This window comes from Pistacia vera, unplaced genomic scaffold (genome assembly GCF_008641045.1).
Source record: "Pistacia vera cultivar Batoury unplaced genomic scaffold, PisVer_v2 Contig142, whole genome shotgun sequence".
NCBI lineage: Eukaryota > Viridiplantae > Streptophyta > Magnoliopsida > Sapindales > Anacardiaceae > Pistacia > Pistacia vera.
In genome coordinates this window covers 1,439,677-1,455,341 of record NW_022195489.1, presented here as the reverse complement: position 1 = coordinate 1,455,341, position 15,665 = coordinate 1,439,677, and the positions used below count along the sequence as shown (strand labels likewise).

General features: G+C 34.9%; 2 protein-coding genes and 1 pseudogene across 2 annotated transcripts; all 3 read right to left on the bottom strand.

Annotated features, from left to right (window-relative positions):
• Positions 1-129: 129 nt before the first annotated feature.
• LOC116123407 (premnaspirodiene oxygenase-like) lies at positions 130-1,184 on the bottom strand. The gene is made up of 3 exons (XM_031409175.1): positions 870-1,184; positions 352-681; positions 130-297 (listed from the first exon to the last, which is right to left on the bottom strand). Exons 1-3 carry the CDS (start codon positions 1,182-1,184, stop codon positions 130-132), a joined length of 813 nt encoding a protein of 270 aa, XP_031265035.1.
• Positions 1,185-1,536: 352 nt separating this feature from the next.
• Positions 1,537-3,524, bottom strand: LOC116123423 (premnaspirodiene oxygenase-like). The gene is made up of 2 exons (XM_031409193.1): positions 2,601-3,524; positions 1,537-2,436 (listed from the first exon to the last, which is right to left on the bottom strand). Exons 1-2 carry the CDS (start codon positions 3,495-3,497, stop codon positions 1,822-1,824), a joined length of 1,512 nt encoding a protein of 503 aa, XP_031265053.1. The 5' UTR covers positions 3,498-3,524; the 3' UTR covers positions 1,537-1,821.
• Positions 3,525-3,548: 24 nt separating this feature from the next.
• Positions 3,549-15,415, bottom strand: LOC116123405 (annotated as a pseudogene).
• Positions 15,416-15,665: the final 250 nt, after the last annotated feature.

The window sequence follows — 15,665 nt, the reverse complement described above, 5'->3', positions numbered from 1 at the left end:
GGTGTAGTTTCATTCTTCTTTATATAATAGAAGAAATTGTAAACTCTAATTAATGAAAACTTTAAGCTACTGAATCAGCTTTACTCTCTGGTTTTTCTTTCTTTTACAAGTTCTTTCGTTTGTTTTTGACTAGGACTCGGTCATGTCCAAATCTTCATTCTTCATTCCATCAGGAAGTTTCAAGTCAAAATGATACAGCAACATAGCTAGTGGAAGTTCCACATTGGCAAGACCAAATAAAGATCCAGGGCACATTCTCCTTCCAGCAACAAATGGGAGGCACTCAAAATTGATACCCTTATTGTCAATAGAACTATCAATGAACCTCTCAGGATTAAAAATCTAAGGTACGTTCCAATATTCTGGATCTCTTCCAATCGCCCATGCGTTAACCATGACTTTGGTATCGGCAGGTACATTGAACCCATTAATCTCACATTTCTCTCTACATACTCTTGGAATTAACAAATGAACAGCAGGATGCAACCTCATAGTCTCTTTTATCACTAGTTTCAAGAACTTCATTTCAAAAATACCTGTTTCATCAACCTTTTCCATTCTATTAAAGACTTCCCTCACTTTAGCTTGTGCTCTTTCCATCACTCTTGGACTCTTTATCAATTCAGAAATTGTCCACTCCAATACTGTCGAAGATGTCTCAATGCCAGCAGCAAACATTTCCTGGAAAAAGGAGTTGCATGATTCTGAGTTTAACCACTAAAACACTAATAAAAAACAAGAACAGAGATTAAGTTTTGCATTCAACTCCAAGGGGTGAAGGTACTTACAATGATTACCGCTTTGATGTTTCCGTTAGTTAATGGAAATTGAAGATTGTTTTGCTCTTAAAGTTTGAAGAGAACATCAACCAGATGTTTATCTCCTTTACTCTTGTCAGACTTCATGCGTTCGTTGATACTTGTTGCTGGATTATAAGGCCTTGATGCAAATGTAATATCATGAGTTTTCATCACTTCTTTCGCGAACTCTGGCGATGAAAGAATAACTGCAGAAATTTCTCCAAGCTGTAGATGCATAAAGGGTCCATATTTCTTGGCCAGGTCTCTGAGTCTGTGATGTGGTAGAGAGCCAACTAGCTGGGGCAAATTACCAATCAGAGGTAATTGCGATGGCCCTGGAGGTAGATTTGAAGTTTCATCATTGGTTTTGAATCTCTTCCCCATTTTCAGCACCATTAAGAGAAAGAGAAGAAAGGTGAGAAGGATTGAGATGTAGGAGCATATGAGCTCCATTAGAACAGTTCAGTGAGGATTGGACTATGAACTAAGGATTAGATATAAGCATCTATATATATAATTTCCTTTTCAACTAGAAAATTATACTTTAACTACTCTTGTATTGCATCAGCTTTCGGAATCTCCACCTAGTTATTCCCGACACTATAAGACAGAATAAGACAGATGATATTCTGCTTATTTATCAGAAAGATTGGATAAACGATTAAACGGCTTTTGGAGTCAGTGAAATTAAAAATAAATAATATAGAAAAGTGCAAAGATTACAATGGATGGTTGATTAAAGAAAAAAAGAAGGTAAAAACAGGACACGAATCTCAAATCACATGTGTTCATGAATGTGTTCACAATTGTAACTTCAAAGTAAAACTTACATAATAATTACTAGAATACAATAATACCCCAAATTAGAATTACAAAATTTCCCTCAAAGAAAATAAAGTCTCTTTTTTGAGCCATACATTAACCAAATGAAGGCACTATCAGGTCCATTCTTCCAAGGTCTTGAACCCTAGAATCTTTTCTTTTCTTCCAAGGCACAATCAAGTTGAGCCTATGCAAATGGCTATCGATGATAAGGTATAGGAATCAAGCAGAGATCATCTTTTCTTCTGACTGTCATACCGAAACACTCGGTCATGTCCAAATCATCATTCTTCATTTCATTAGGGAGTTTCCAATCAAAATGATACAACAACGTTGCAAGTGGAAGCTCCACGTTGGCCAGTCCGAATGACATTCCTGGGCACACCCTCCTACCAGAACCAAATGGGATGTACTCGAAATTATTTCCCTTATAGTCAATAGAACAATCAAGAAACCTCTCTGGAATAAAGCTCTCAGGTTCAGTCCAATATTCTGGATCTCTTCCAATCGCCCACGCATTAACCATGAGTCTGGTTTTGATGGGTATGTCAAATCCATTAATCACACACGCTTCTCTACATTCTCTTGGAATTAACAAAGGAGCAGGAGGATGCAGCCTCAGAGTCTCTTTTATAACTAGCTTCAGGAATTTTATTTCTTCAATGCTTGCTTCATCGACTTTCTTCCCTTTTCTTCCAAAGACTTCCCTCACCTCAGCTTGTGCCTTCTCCAGTATTTTTGTATTTTTCACCATTTCAGACATTGCCCAATCTACAGTTGTGGCTGATGTCTCACTACCAGCACTAAAAATATCCTGAAAAGGAAATTTATTCACCAATCTGAGTTAAACCATTTGACAGAAATTAAGTTTCACACAACCCACTTGCTATAAAAATATTACTTGTATATTCTACTCGGCAATTAAGAGACAAAAATAAACACCAACTTAAGTTCAAATATGAGAATTGAAAACCTTACCAAGATTACTGCTTTGATGTTCTCAGAAGTTAAGGGAAATTCAAGATCACCATGCTCTTGAACTTTCAAAAGAACATCAACCAGATCTTCATCTTCTTCACCAATTTTTAATGTAGCCTGACCCTTCTTGTGTTCATTGATAATGTTTTCAATTATCCTGTCAGTTTGTTTATGCATCCTTTCTAGTTGAGGCCTGATTCCACTCACAGATTCAAGAAATTTAATAGACGGAAACAGATCAGCAATATTAAAACCTCCTGCAGCAACTGTAGCTTCTTTGATAATTGATATGAACAAGTCTTGATCTTTCCATTTGTTGCCAAAGGCTGCCCTGGAAGTGATACCATATGTTAGTGAGTGAACTTTTTCGGTAAGGTTGACCGGTGATCCTGCTTTTGAAGCAATCCAATCAACGAGAGTAGACACCCCCTCCTCTCTTATAAATCGGAAAGACTGGACTCGTTTCATGCTTAAAAGCTCCAATGTACAAATCTTCCTTAGCTGTCTCCAGTAATCACCATATGGTGCAAAGACAAGATCAGTAGACTCATAAGACATAATTTCTGTTGCTAGAATCTGAGGCCTTGATGCAAAGTTTACATCATTAATTCTCATAACTTCTTTCGCAAACTTTGGCGATGAAACAATAACGGCAGAAATTTCCCCAAGCTGTAGATGCATAAAGGGTCCATATTTCTTGGCCAGATCTCTGAGTCTGCGATGTGGTAGAGAGCCTACAAGCTGGTGCAAATTTCCAATCAGAGGCAGTTTCGGTGGGCCTGGAGGTAGATTTGAAGTTTCATTAGTGTTTTTGAATGTCTTCCCTATTTTGAGGACCAAGAGGATAAAGAGAAGAAAGGTGAGAAGGATTGAGAAGTTGGAGAATATGAGCTCCATGAGAAAGTATAGTGAGGATTGGACTATGAATTTAGGATTTTCCAGAACCATCTATATAAATAACTGCTCCGGCATTGCATCAGCTTTTGAAATCTCCACCTAGTTATTCCCAAAACTAAAAGACACAGAATAAGACACAGATGATATTCTGCTGATTTATTTTCTTGTTATTTTCAGCAACTTCCAATTATTTATCAGATAGATTATAATGGATGGTTAATTAAAGACAAAAAGTAAAAATCAGGGTGAATGTTTTAAATGTGTTGACAGCTGACACGTTCGAACTGGACCTTGTAGACAAACATTAGTGGCAACTTTAAGAGCTTGTTTAAATGGACTTAACGTATACAAATGATACAAAAGCTGTAAAGATTAAACCAAACGAGCAAATAATAAATTACAACATAATACATAACCAATTTGTGTGGTTCACCAAAAATGGACATGATTTTAACTAGATAAAGAGAACAATAACTATACAATGATCTTTAGTATCGGGGATTTTTGCTCACAATTATAACTTGAAAGTAAAACTTATATACTAATTACAAGAATACAATAATACCCCAAATTAGAATTACAAAATTGCCCTCAAAGAAAATAAAGTTTCTTTTTAGCCATACATCAACAAAATGAAGGCACAATCAGGTCCATTCTTCCAAGATATTTAACCCCATAATCTTGTTATAGTACTTAATTAAATGAAAAATATCGATCATACCAAACTATCCTGTTGAGTTCATATGCGATGTCCCAATACATGCTAAAACAAACACAACAATATTAACAATTTCTTTAAGAAGTCTGAATACTTTAAAGAAAAGCATGAGAATAATCAGTTGAACTTGAGACTAAAATATACTTTTGGAGTTTGACAAGGGTTTTGCAAGCATATAAAATCGTGCAAGTAATACAGTTTGAATAAATGGATATCAAACCCTAGAGAATTATTAGTCCCAATTACCAAAACAAACTATCTTATTGCTATTTGATTAATCGAAATTTTATGGAATGGATTAACTAAAACTAATCTAAAGAAGATTGCAAAGAACACGTTGGTTATAAACAATTTGACTAAACTTATGACACATATTTCACACTAATTTAATCATATGTATTGATAATTATTGCTAAAATTATTTCAATTTTTTATAGGTCAAACTTCATAGAATTCCAATAACTTTCTCTTGAACAATTACCAGATTAACCCTTTATTACTAACCTTAAATATCTCTAAATTTGATTTAAGTCTTAAGAGCTCATCACGCTCTATATATGAAATTTACCAAAGCCTCATAGATCGTGGTAGCCTATCTTTAGTATTCGCTCAATCAATGATTTTATTATATTAGACCAAATAGATACAATCTCGATAACCTAGTCCATTAGATCAATCAACCCTCGGTACCAAAAGAATTAAAGCATTAAGAACTATAATAAAACTTAGAAAAGAATGCTTAACAAAAATTAACAATAATCAATCAACACATATTCATAAACTTGGGCTACATCTTAGCCCTAGAAACTTTATTTATTTCATAATCAAATAAAAATAAACAACCATTGTAAACATAAGTTCAAAAAAAAGATAAAAGAAAACTTCCCTCGATGATGAACCAAAACCACAAGAGTTGTTGTTTTGATTTGCAAATAGCGACTAATCTCCTCTCTATCCTCTTCTCAATCTCCTCTAAATAATAGCTAAATACATCTATTTATAAAGCTAGGGTTTTAGGAGTGTGTTTACAACAATCCTACTCAGGTTAGAACTCTTAAATCTAGAAAAATTCGTAATTGCATATCAAATTTTTTAGGAAATCGTCGTCATGCCTCAGCATGCACACAATCTTCAATTTCATTTGCCATTGTGCTGTGGCATGGGTTGACTTGTGCCACAACATGCGCACAATCTTCTATTTCATTTGTTGTTGTGTGGCGGCATGGGTAGACTTGTGCCACACCACACAAACATGCTCTTTTTCTTGTTTGAAGTTTTCTGAATTTGATGAAGTCTTCAACATACGAATTGTAGATCTTTTAGTAAGCTTTCCAATGCTTTAAGAATCATCACCAAATGAGGTTTACAGCTTCAGATATCATCGAAATACTGAGGCATGCTCAATACTTAAACAATTTTTCCAGATTTTGTAATTAATCTTCAAAATGTCATAACTTCCTCGTTTTAACTTCGAATCTCAAACCGCTTATTTCCAGTTGCCACAAATTCCATCAACAACATAATTCTTCATCTGAATATTATTTTTAAGCATTTATAACCTAAAAATATACAAAACATACTTGTGATTCCATAAAAAACATTTATGAAATAATTAAGCCAAATCACACAGCTTGAACTTAATTTTCCACAAATAATACCATTAAACCACTAAGTAAAAGGGTATTTTCTAGCACTTATCAAAGTCCAAGGAAGACAGAGTAATTACAAATTTAGGATCCTTTCCTAATTTAAACCTTACTGAGCAAGTATAGTAAAGGAAAAATTAATATATAAAAAAATAGATTAGCAATATATGAAAAAATAAACAAATGACATGGATTGATACATTAAAGTTAAAGAGAACTCAGATAAGGAGAGAATATTATTTCATTAAAATTCATGAATATAAAACCAGCCCATATTCTGACAGGCATGACTCTTCGATCATTAGAAGTAATAATTTAAAATTACCATCCAAACTAACTAATATGGTTATTGGTAAATGGTGGCAGCAAACATAAATAAAGAAGAATTGATTACTTTAGAGCCTAAGCATTAGGCTATGGATGATAGGGATGGGAATCAAGCACAGATCATTTTCCTTCTGAGTGGCAACAAAGGACTCGGTCATGTCCAAATCTTCATATTCATTCATCAGGAAGTTTCCCAGTCAAAATGATACAGCAACATTGTGAAACCCCGTTTTTAATCCTAATACATATAAAATTCTGTATGATTTTATTTTTTATGGAAGGGGATTTCTGTTAGTTTTTAAAAGTTTTATTGGGAATGAAATTGCAAGATAAGGAAGTGCTGGGTTTGCATGTAACAAGGGGCAAAACCTAGAGGTTTATTCGAAGAAATGCTGATGTGGTAGGGGTTTAGCAGGATTACTATAACTAGGGGCAGAAGCATAAATTTAGAAAGATTAAAGATATAAAAAGAAAGAAAAGGGGCTGATTTGGCCCAAATGAAGAAGGAGACGAAAGCAGGGGAAGAAGCGGGAGCAGAGCAGAAAAGAAAAGTTTTAAAAAACAAGGGAGGCTGATTTTCGCCCAGATGAAGAAAAGAAGAAACGGAGAAGAAGAGAGGGAATGGGTGCGGCTGAAAAAGGTAGAGTGAGAGAGAAGAGTGGAGGAGAGTGCAGGGAGCTTCGGTTGCTAGATGTGAGTGGATCTAAACATTTTCCTTAAAAAACTTAAGCTTATGCCTTGCATGTTGATTCCTTTTTCTACCGTCCATTTGCTTTTGCAAATCCTTACAAGCATGATGTTTGTAAGTGGAATAGTAGAACTTTGCATAAAATCATGTTTTTAGTGAAATGATTTTCATGTTTGTGCATAAATGCCTTACCTTCAAATTTATTTAGCTTTGATATGGTTATATTCATCTCTGTAAACTATCTTTGGCATGCATGTGATGATTTTATATAAATGAAATTGGAAGTAAGTGTGGACATGCATGTATAATAATTATGCCTATACCAGATGTTGTTGAATGGAAAGCAGATTTGTGTTTCCGCCTGTTTGTTTGGTGATGATTGAGAATTCCAACTAATTTTGGTAGGGCTGGTTTGTCTGGAAATTAATTGGTGGCAGTAATGGTTGGAATGAAGGGTATGGAAATTATGGATTTCATATATTGATTAATTTTGACAAGCATATGTGCATTTTATGCATATTCACAATGTTTGTGATAGAAGAAAATTATGGAAGCAGTATGTTGGATATGGTGGCTGAATTGTGTGTTGACTGAAATTGGAGATTAATGCAATAGGTTTATAGGGTAGAAAATATATGTTGATCCTAAAGAACCAAGAGTTATTAAAGTAGTTTTTGGTTATAAAAAGTTATGCTGTGAAATTCTGACAGTCCGAACTTCTGAAAATTTTAATATGTTTCGGGTTTGCAAATGAAGCTAAATTTTCAGATATTTTGTTTTAGACTTATTAGAGATTGGTTGAAAATTGATTTCATCCCAAATTCGAAGTATTGGATTTTTTAATGAATTTTGAATTCTGCTATGAAATTCTGGAATTTCATGTTTTCTGTAGAGCATGCATTTTCACGAACTGAAATAATGCACTATACTTATCCAAATTGAGTGATTTTAAATTCTGGTGAATCCTATATGTGTCTAGTTTAATTCTGGAGAGTTTCAAGGTTTAGATTAAGGGCTGAATTGTTAGAATTTTACAAGTCAGTAACCTCCATTCTGGATACAGTTGGCAGATTTAAATGGGTTTGAAAGAAAATTGTGTTTTAAATAGTTATTGATTCTGAAGTGACTTGAAAATATTACTAGATCAACATATATTTGTCTTGATGCCCCATGAAATATAGCTTGATTTGGTGAGTGGTTAACCAATCTTCTTCACAAAAGCTTAAATCCATGTTTTATGTTAATTAGATTTATTTTTTAAATGTTTGATGAATGTTGGTTATATAGAATTTATATGTATTCACGCTATATGAATAAAATTTGTGAGAGTAGAGAACTTGTTGAATTGTATACGGTGAGGTTGAGGTTCGTGATTGGTAGATGGTTTCTTGTAAAAAGAAAAAGAGAAGGGGTGCATTCTGTCAGTTTTGAAAGTATGTTTTAAAACTTGCATTCTACCCCCATTTTGCATGGAATTATACGATTTGGCATGATTTACTTTTATATGAAATGTGGTATATATCTTATGATTATGTGGACAATGCTATGGAAATGTGATGTTGAAAGTAATTTTTAATCTGGGTTAAACTGTTAGTTTTAAAACTTGTTTGGAAACTTTCAGTTTCTCCCTGGATGTGATTTTTGAATTTATGTCATATATGCATGATTTATACACATATGTGGTATGTTCTTGACTTATATTGTTACTTGAGATTAACAAGAGATGCATGATTAAATGAGAGTTTAGTGATTTTGATAAATATACTAAATGAGAAACGAAAAAGGGTTGATTGTCAGTTTGGGGCATGTTCATAAATCATATTTTCCCCCTTGGGCATAAATATCATATTTTCAAGCAAACTATGCATTTTTTTCATGAAGAAAAGCATGTTGACTATATATAAGAGTAAAAGTGGTTTTCAAACCACCCTACGAAGTACCCATCCCCCAGAGATACAGATATTGGCTCTGCCGAGCGATGCAGGATTCCGCGGGTATGACAGTTTCAGATTTTGCTCTGCGCATGCGTATGACAGATTTTATTGGCTCTGCCTGGGGTTGAGGGTCCGCCAGGTAAGACAGTTTCAGTGGCTCTGCCCGTGCGATGATAGATTTGCCGGGTATGACAGATTTTATTGGCTCTGCCTGGGCGTTGAGGTCCCCCAGGTATGACAGTTTTTAGGCTCTGCCGTGCGATGATAGATCTTGCCGGGTATGACAGATTTCATTGGCTCTGCCTGGGTGTTGAGTGGTCCGCCAGGTATGATAGTTTCAGTGGCTCTGCCGCGCGATGAAAGATCTTGCCGGGTATGACAGGTACATCCCTTGCTCTGCCTGTGTGTGGGACGCCCACCAGGTAAGACAGATTTCCCCGAGGGTACAGTGCGGTGAGAGTTTTCTGTTATTAACATCAGAATCAGTTTTAGAATGTTCAAAAATCACATTCAGTTTTTAGTATCTGCTACGAGCGATAGCCTCAAAATGAGTTTTAGAATGTTAAGAGAGCCTTCAATTTAGCCACAGTTTTAAAATAAGATATCAGCTTATAGTTTTCAGTATCAGTGAAGCTACAGTATCCGTTTAAATTTCAGTTATCAGCATAAAGTTTACAGTATTCCAAAAATCGTTATCAGTGCATAGCTTCGAAAAATCAGTCTTCAATTTTATATCATCACAATAGTTATAAATTTAGTTACAGATTTGTTTTGAGAGTCATGAGTGTTCATTGAATGATGGTTTGGATGTTTGTAGCATGTCTAGTAGAGTATTATTTTCATACTCATATGCATATGAGCGATGACATAGAGGTTGCAGCATGACTTATAGGAAATATTCTTCCCAGAAGCATAAGCCCTTCAATTATGTTTTAAGTTTCCAGAAAAAGAATTTTAAGCATTCAATGATGAGCTATAATTCAGAATTTGTTTTCAGCTTAAATGATGAATTACAGTATTAGAACAATTTAGAAAACGAGTTTACATGCATACAGGAATGATTTAGTTACTTCCATAACACGTTCACAGAATCATGTTGTTTTCAGGATTTCATAAGAACTATTGCATGCCATGACTATTGTTGAAGAATGTTTTGCAAACTCTCCCAATCCCCACTCACTGAGTATTTCAGCTCCCCCCTTTTTAGACCCTTTTTCCCAGGTTCACAGGAAGAGTCGTGCTGAGGAGTGATTCCTCTCGAGTTGGGCTCTTACGTCATCGACTCATCATGTGTGTAAAAATGTCATGCTTGTTACCGCTATCGAATTATGTTTTATCCTTATGTTTATCTCCTGTGTTGATTATAAAAGATATGAATATCTGATACCAAAATTTTCCCTAACTCTTTCCTTTTGTAAAACGAAAGATGATGCATGTCTTTTTTTTTGAGATGTTGGAAATGGAAATACTATGATGTTATTCAGGAAAAGTATGTCTTTAAACAGGTTTCACAGTTTTTCTACATGACACGTCTCGGGTATCCGAGTCTTGTGGGAGCGCCCGGATCCTACGGGATAAGGAAATTCGGGACGGGTTGTGTCAAACATAGCTAGTGGAAGCTCCACATTGGCAAGACCAAATAAAGATCCAGGGCACATTCTCCTTCCAACACCAAATGGGAGGTACTCAAAATTGGTACCCTTATAGTCAATAGAACTATCAATGAACCTATCAGGATTAAAACTCTCAGGTTCATTCCAATATCCTGGATCTCTTCCAATCGCCCATGCGTTAACCATTACTTTGGTATAGGCAGGTACATTGAACCCACTATATTCTACATACTCTTGGGATTAACACAGGAACAGCAGGATGCAACCTCATAGTCTCTTTTATCACTAGTTTCAGGAACTTCATTTCAGTAATGCCTGTTTCATCAACCTTTCCCATTCTATTAAAGACTTCCCTCACTTCAGCTTGTGCTCTTTCCATCACTTCGGATTCCTTATCAATTCAGAATTGTCCACTCCAATACTGTTGAAGATGTCTCAATGCCAGCACCAAACATGTCCTGGAAAAGGAGTTACATGATTCTGAGTTTAACCACTAAAACAGTAAATGAAAACAAGAACAGAGATTAAGTTTTGCATTGAACTCCAAGGGGTGAAGGTACTTACAAAAATTACCGCTTTGATGTTTTCGTCAGTTAATGGAAATTGAAGATCGTTTTGCTCTTGAAGTTTCAAGAGAACATCAACCAGATGTTTATCTCCTTCACACTTGTCAGACTTCTTGCGTGCGTTGATATTGTTTTCAATTACTCTATCAGATTCTTCATGCTGCTTCTGCAAATAACGATTCGTTCCACTGATCGATTTGAGCAATTTAATGGAAGGAAACAGATCTGCAATATTAAACCCTCCCAGTGCCTTTGCGGTATCCTTGACAGCAGATATGAGTAGTTCATTGTTAGCTTCACGCACTTTACCAAAGGCTGCCCTGGAAGTCACATCATATGTTAATTCACAAATTTTATCCGAAAGGTTAATCACTGATCCTGATTTTGATGCAATCCAATCAATTAGCTTAGCGACCTCTTCTTCTCTCACTGATCGGAAAGATTGAACTTGTTTCGTGCTTAAAAGCTCCAATGTACAAATCTTCCTTAGCTGTCTCCAATAGTCACTGTGAAACCCTATTTTTTTAATCCTAATGTATATTTCATATTCTTTGTGATTTTATTTTCATGGAAGGGAATTTCTGTTAGTTTTTAAAAGTTTTATTGGGAGTGAAATTGCAAGAAAAGGAAGCTGCTGGGTTTGCAAGTAACAAGTGGCAAAATCTAGAGGTTTCTGAAGGAAAAGCTGATGTGACAGGGGTTTAGCGGGATTATTTGTAATCTAGAGGCAGAAGCATAATTCTAAGAAGATTAAAAAGTTGTTGATTTTCACCCGGATGAAGGAAGAAGGAGACCGTGAGAGGAGAAAGAAGAAAGAAAAGAAGAGGGAGAAGAAGAAGAGAAGAGAATATAAAAAAAAGGGGGCTTGGTCGAAGAGAAAGAAAAAAGAAGAAAGGTAAGAAGGAAAAGAAGTAAGATAGAGAGAGCGGGTACGTGCCGATTAAGAGAGTTGAAGAACATTAGTTCCAATTAAATTTTCATCCGTGGGTAACATGCATGTAGTCTTCTCTCTAATTTTCGTTACATTTCTCCAAATTTGAGATTCCTAAGCTAATTTCCTTGATTTTGGTTCAATAGGGGGAAAAGAAGGTAACTTTGAAGAGATCACACCAATTCGAGTTGAGCTTAAACTTGTGAGTGGCAAAAACTAAAACTTTCTTCAAAATTCCAGCTTGCATGTTTTGACTGAGATGGTCATTTTAATGGGTTTGACAGCTTCTGTTGAATTGAGGTGTTGATTGTTGAGTTTGGCTTTAAAAAAAAATGTGATGAAAGTTACATGCATGAAGTTATATTGCTTTTGAATGTGTTGTATCAAGAATTGCATGTTATATTTTAGTTTATTGGTTTGAAATTCATGGAAGTTCTCTTTAAATTGAATGGTCGGCATTGTTTTTACATAAGCGGAAAATGCATAAAAGAATTCTTTATAAAAAAATTGAGTTTCAAAGCTTGCATGTCACCTTAAGCTTACTGTTTTTCAGTTACTTGAAAAATCATGTTGAATTGAATAATTGGAAATGTTGTTCATTTTGTAAAGATGAGTTGTTTGTTATTGTTTGAAAAGATTTTTGGATGTCTTTACTGTGATATAAGTCCTCATGTGATGAACTCTTAAAACCTTATTTCAAGTATTTATGGAATCTGTATGTTGCTGTTGGAAGTGTTCTGATATTGATCAAGTTGATTCAAAGGTTTTATCAAAATGTCTTATTAGTTAAATGCAAGCCTTGTATTTTCAATTGGGTGTTAATGATAAAAGGTTATAAACAATTTTTGATATTCAGTCAAATAGTTGAAAGAGAATGCATTGAATATTTCCATTAACATATTATTCCCTTTTCTAAAAGTTGTTTGAACGTTAATGTAAAATAGTGAGATGATGTTTTTATTATATTTTCTTCATATGAGACAATGTAATACCCTGTACTTTTTTTTATGGAGTTTTATAAAATTTTATTTTGTGATTCTGGGGTAAAGTGTAATAATTTAAAAGTTTTGAGAGTACAATGTAATAGCCGAAATAATTGACAACTAAATAAATATTCCAGATATTTTGATGAACAGTGACCATTCAATGAAAAGAAAAATGGGGAAGAAGAAGAAGAAAAAAAGAAGAGAGGAAAAGAGAGAAGGAAAAGGACAGAAAGAAAAGAGAGAAAAGAGAGAAAGAAGAAGAAGAGAAGGAGAGGAAGAAGAGAGGAAAGAAGGGAGAGGAAGATGGAATCAATAATAGAGAGAGCAGAGAGAAGAGAATAACGGAAGTGGCTGGAAAAGTGGCTGTCGGCGAGCAAATTCTGGTGATCGAAGAGAGCAAAGGGAGTTTGAGCAAATGGGAAGTGAGTAAAGCTTGATATTTCCCCTTTTTGGTAATTTATGATTCAATTGGTTTAAAGAACTCTCTTTAGATTGTTTTGTCTTTGCTTACATTTTAGCCCATAATACACTACCATAAATTATTTCATAATGTTTTAATAATTTTATAAAGGTCTATGTTTTGAAGAAATATAATGTACTGGGTTAAGAAAAAGTATAGTAATGGCTTACAAACCACCCTGCAAAGTATCCGTTCCCCAGCGATACAGATTTTTGGCTCTGCCCAAGCAAGCAGGATTCCGCCAGGTATGAAAGTTTCATATTTTGGCTTTGAGCATGTGTATGACAGATTTTATTGGCTTTGCTTGCGCATTGAGTGGTCCACCAGGTATGACAGTTTCAGTGGCTCTACCCACGCGATGATAGATCTTGTCGGGTATGACAGGTACATTCCTTGTTCTGCCTGCGTGCGGGACGCCTATTAGGTAAGACATATTTCCCCGAGGGTACTACTGGTGGTGAAAGTTTTATGTTATCAATATCATAATCAGTTTTAGAATGCTCAAAATCACATTCAGTTTTTAGTATCAGCTATGAACGATAGTCTTAATATGTGTTTTCAGAATATTAAGAGAGCTTTCAGTATTAGCCACAGTTTCGGAATAAGATATCAGCTTATAGTTTTCAATATAAGTAAAAACTACAGTATTCGATTTAAAGTTTAGTTAAAAGTTTACAATATTCCAAAATCAGTTATCAGTGCATAGTTTCAGGAAAATCGGTTTTCAATTTTATATCATCACAATAGTTATAAATTTAGTTACCAGATTTTGTTTTGTGAATCATGAGCGTTCATTGAATGATGGTTTGGATGTTCGCAGCATGACTAGTAGAGTTATTATTTTCAGAAATTATATGCATTCTTGAGTGATGACATATATAATTGCAATATGACTTATAGGAAACATTGTTTTCATAAGCATAAGCATTTACAATTATGTTTCAAGTTTCCAGAAAAAGAATTTTAAGCATTCAATAATGAGCTATAATTCAGAATTTGTTTTCAACTTAAATGATGAGATTATAGTACCTAGAACAATTTTAGAAAACGAGTTATACATGCATACAAGAATGATTTAGTTACTTCCATAACATGTTCATAGAATCATGTTTTTTTCAGTATTTCATAAGAACTGTTGCATGCCATGACTATTGTTTGAAGAATGTTCTGTAAACTCTCCCCAATCCCCCACTCACTGAGTATTTCAGCTCACCCCTTTTTAGACCCTTTTCCCCAGGTTCACAGGAAGAGTCATGCTGAGGAGTGATTGCTCTCTAGGTTGGGCCCAAACGTCATCAACTCATCATGTGTGTAAAAATGTCATGCTTGTTCCTGCTACAGAATCATGTTTTATCCCTGCTACAGAATCATGTTTTATCCCTATGTTTATATCATGTGTTGATTATAAAATATATGAAGATCTGATATCATCCGTTTTTGGATTTTATGAATGTACGAGTTAGCTATCAGATTTTCAAATGTACGTATATATATCTTATGTGTTTATGCTTTCAAAACGAATCCAAGCGATTTTTTTTTTTTTTTTATGAAAAGTGTATTCAGAATACAAGTTTTTAGATTCTCACACAACACGTCTTAGCCACCTGAGTCTCATAGGTGCGCCCGGAGCTTATGGGATAGGGAGGGTCGAGGCGGGTCGTGTCAGTCACCATATGGTGAGAATATTACATCAGTATAACCATAAGATATGATACTTGCTGCTCGATTATAAGGCCTTGATGCAAATTTAATATCATGAATTTTCATCACTTCTTCTGCGAACTTTGGCAATGAAACAATAACGGCAGAAATTTCTACAAGTTGTAAATGCATAAAGGGTCCATATTTCTTGGCCAAATCTCTGAGTCTGCGAGGTGGTAGAGAGCCAACAAGCTGATGCAAATTTCCAATCAAAGGCAATTTCGGTAGGCCTAGAGGTAGATTTGAAGTTTCATTATTGTTTTTGAATGTCTTCCCTATTTTGAGGACCATGAGGATAAAGAGAAGAAAGGTGAGAAGGATTGAGAAGTTTGAGAATATGAGCTCCATGAGAAAGTATAGTGAGTATTAACAAAGACTTTGGTTTTGGCGGGTACATTGAATCCATCAATCTCACATGTCTTTCTACATTCTCTTGGAGCTACAAAGGAGCAGCAGGATGTAACCTCATAGTCTCTTTTATCACTAGCTTCAATAAAATCATTTCAATAATGCCAATTTCATCAACCTTTCCCTATTCCGTTAAAGACTTCTCTCACTTTAGCTTGCATCCTTTCCATTAATTCTAGATTTTTTATTA

Bases quoted from the DNA above. Each gene is read 5' to 3' on its own strand.
- LOC116123407 (XM_031409175.1), bottom strand. From the start codon at position 1,184: ATGGGGAAGAGATTCAAAACCAATGATGAAACTTCAAATCTACCTCCA. The intron at 682-869 runs GTTGATGTTCTC...TCCTTTTTCCAG, and splicing joins GTAAAGGAGATAAACATCTG to GAAATGTTTGCTGCTGGCAT. The intron at 298-351 runs GTACCTTAGATT...ATTGACAATAAG, and splicing joins GAGATCCAGAATATTGGAAC to GGTATCAATTTTGAGTGCCT.
- LOC116123423 (XM_031409193.1), bottom strand. From the start codon at position 3,497: ATGGAGCTCATATTCTCCAACTTCTCAATCCTTCTCACCTTTCTTCTC. The intron at 2,437-2,600 runs GTAAGGTTTTCA...TTTCCTTTTCAG, and splicing joins ACATCAAAGCAGTAATCTTG to GATATTTTTAGTGCTGGTAG.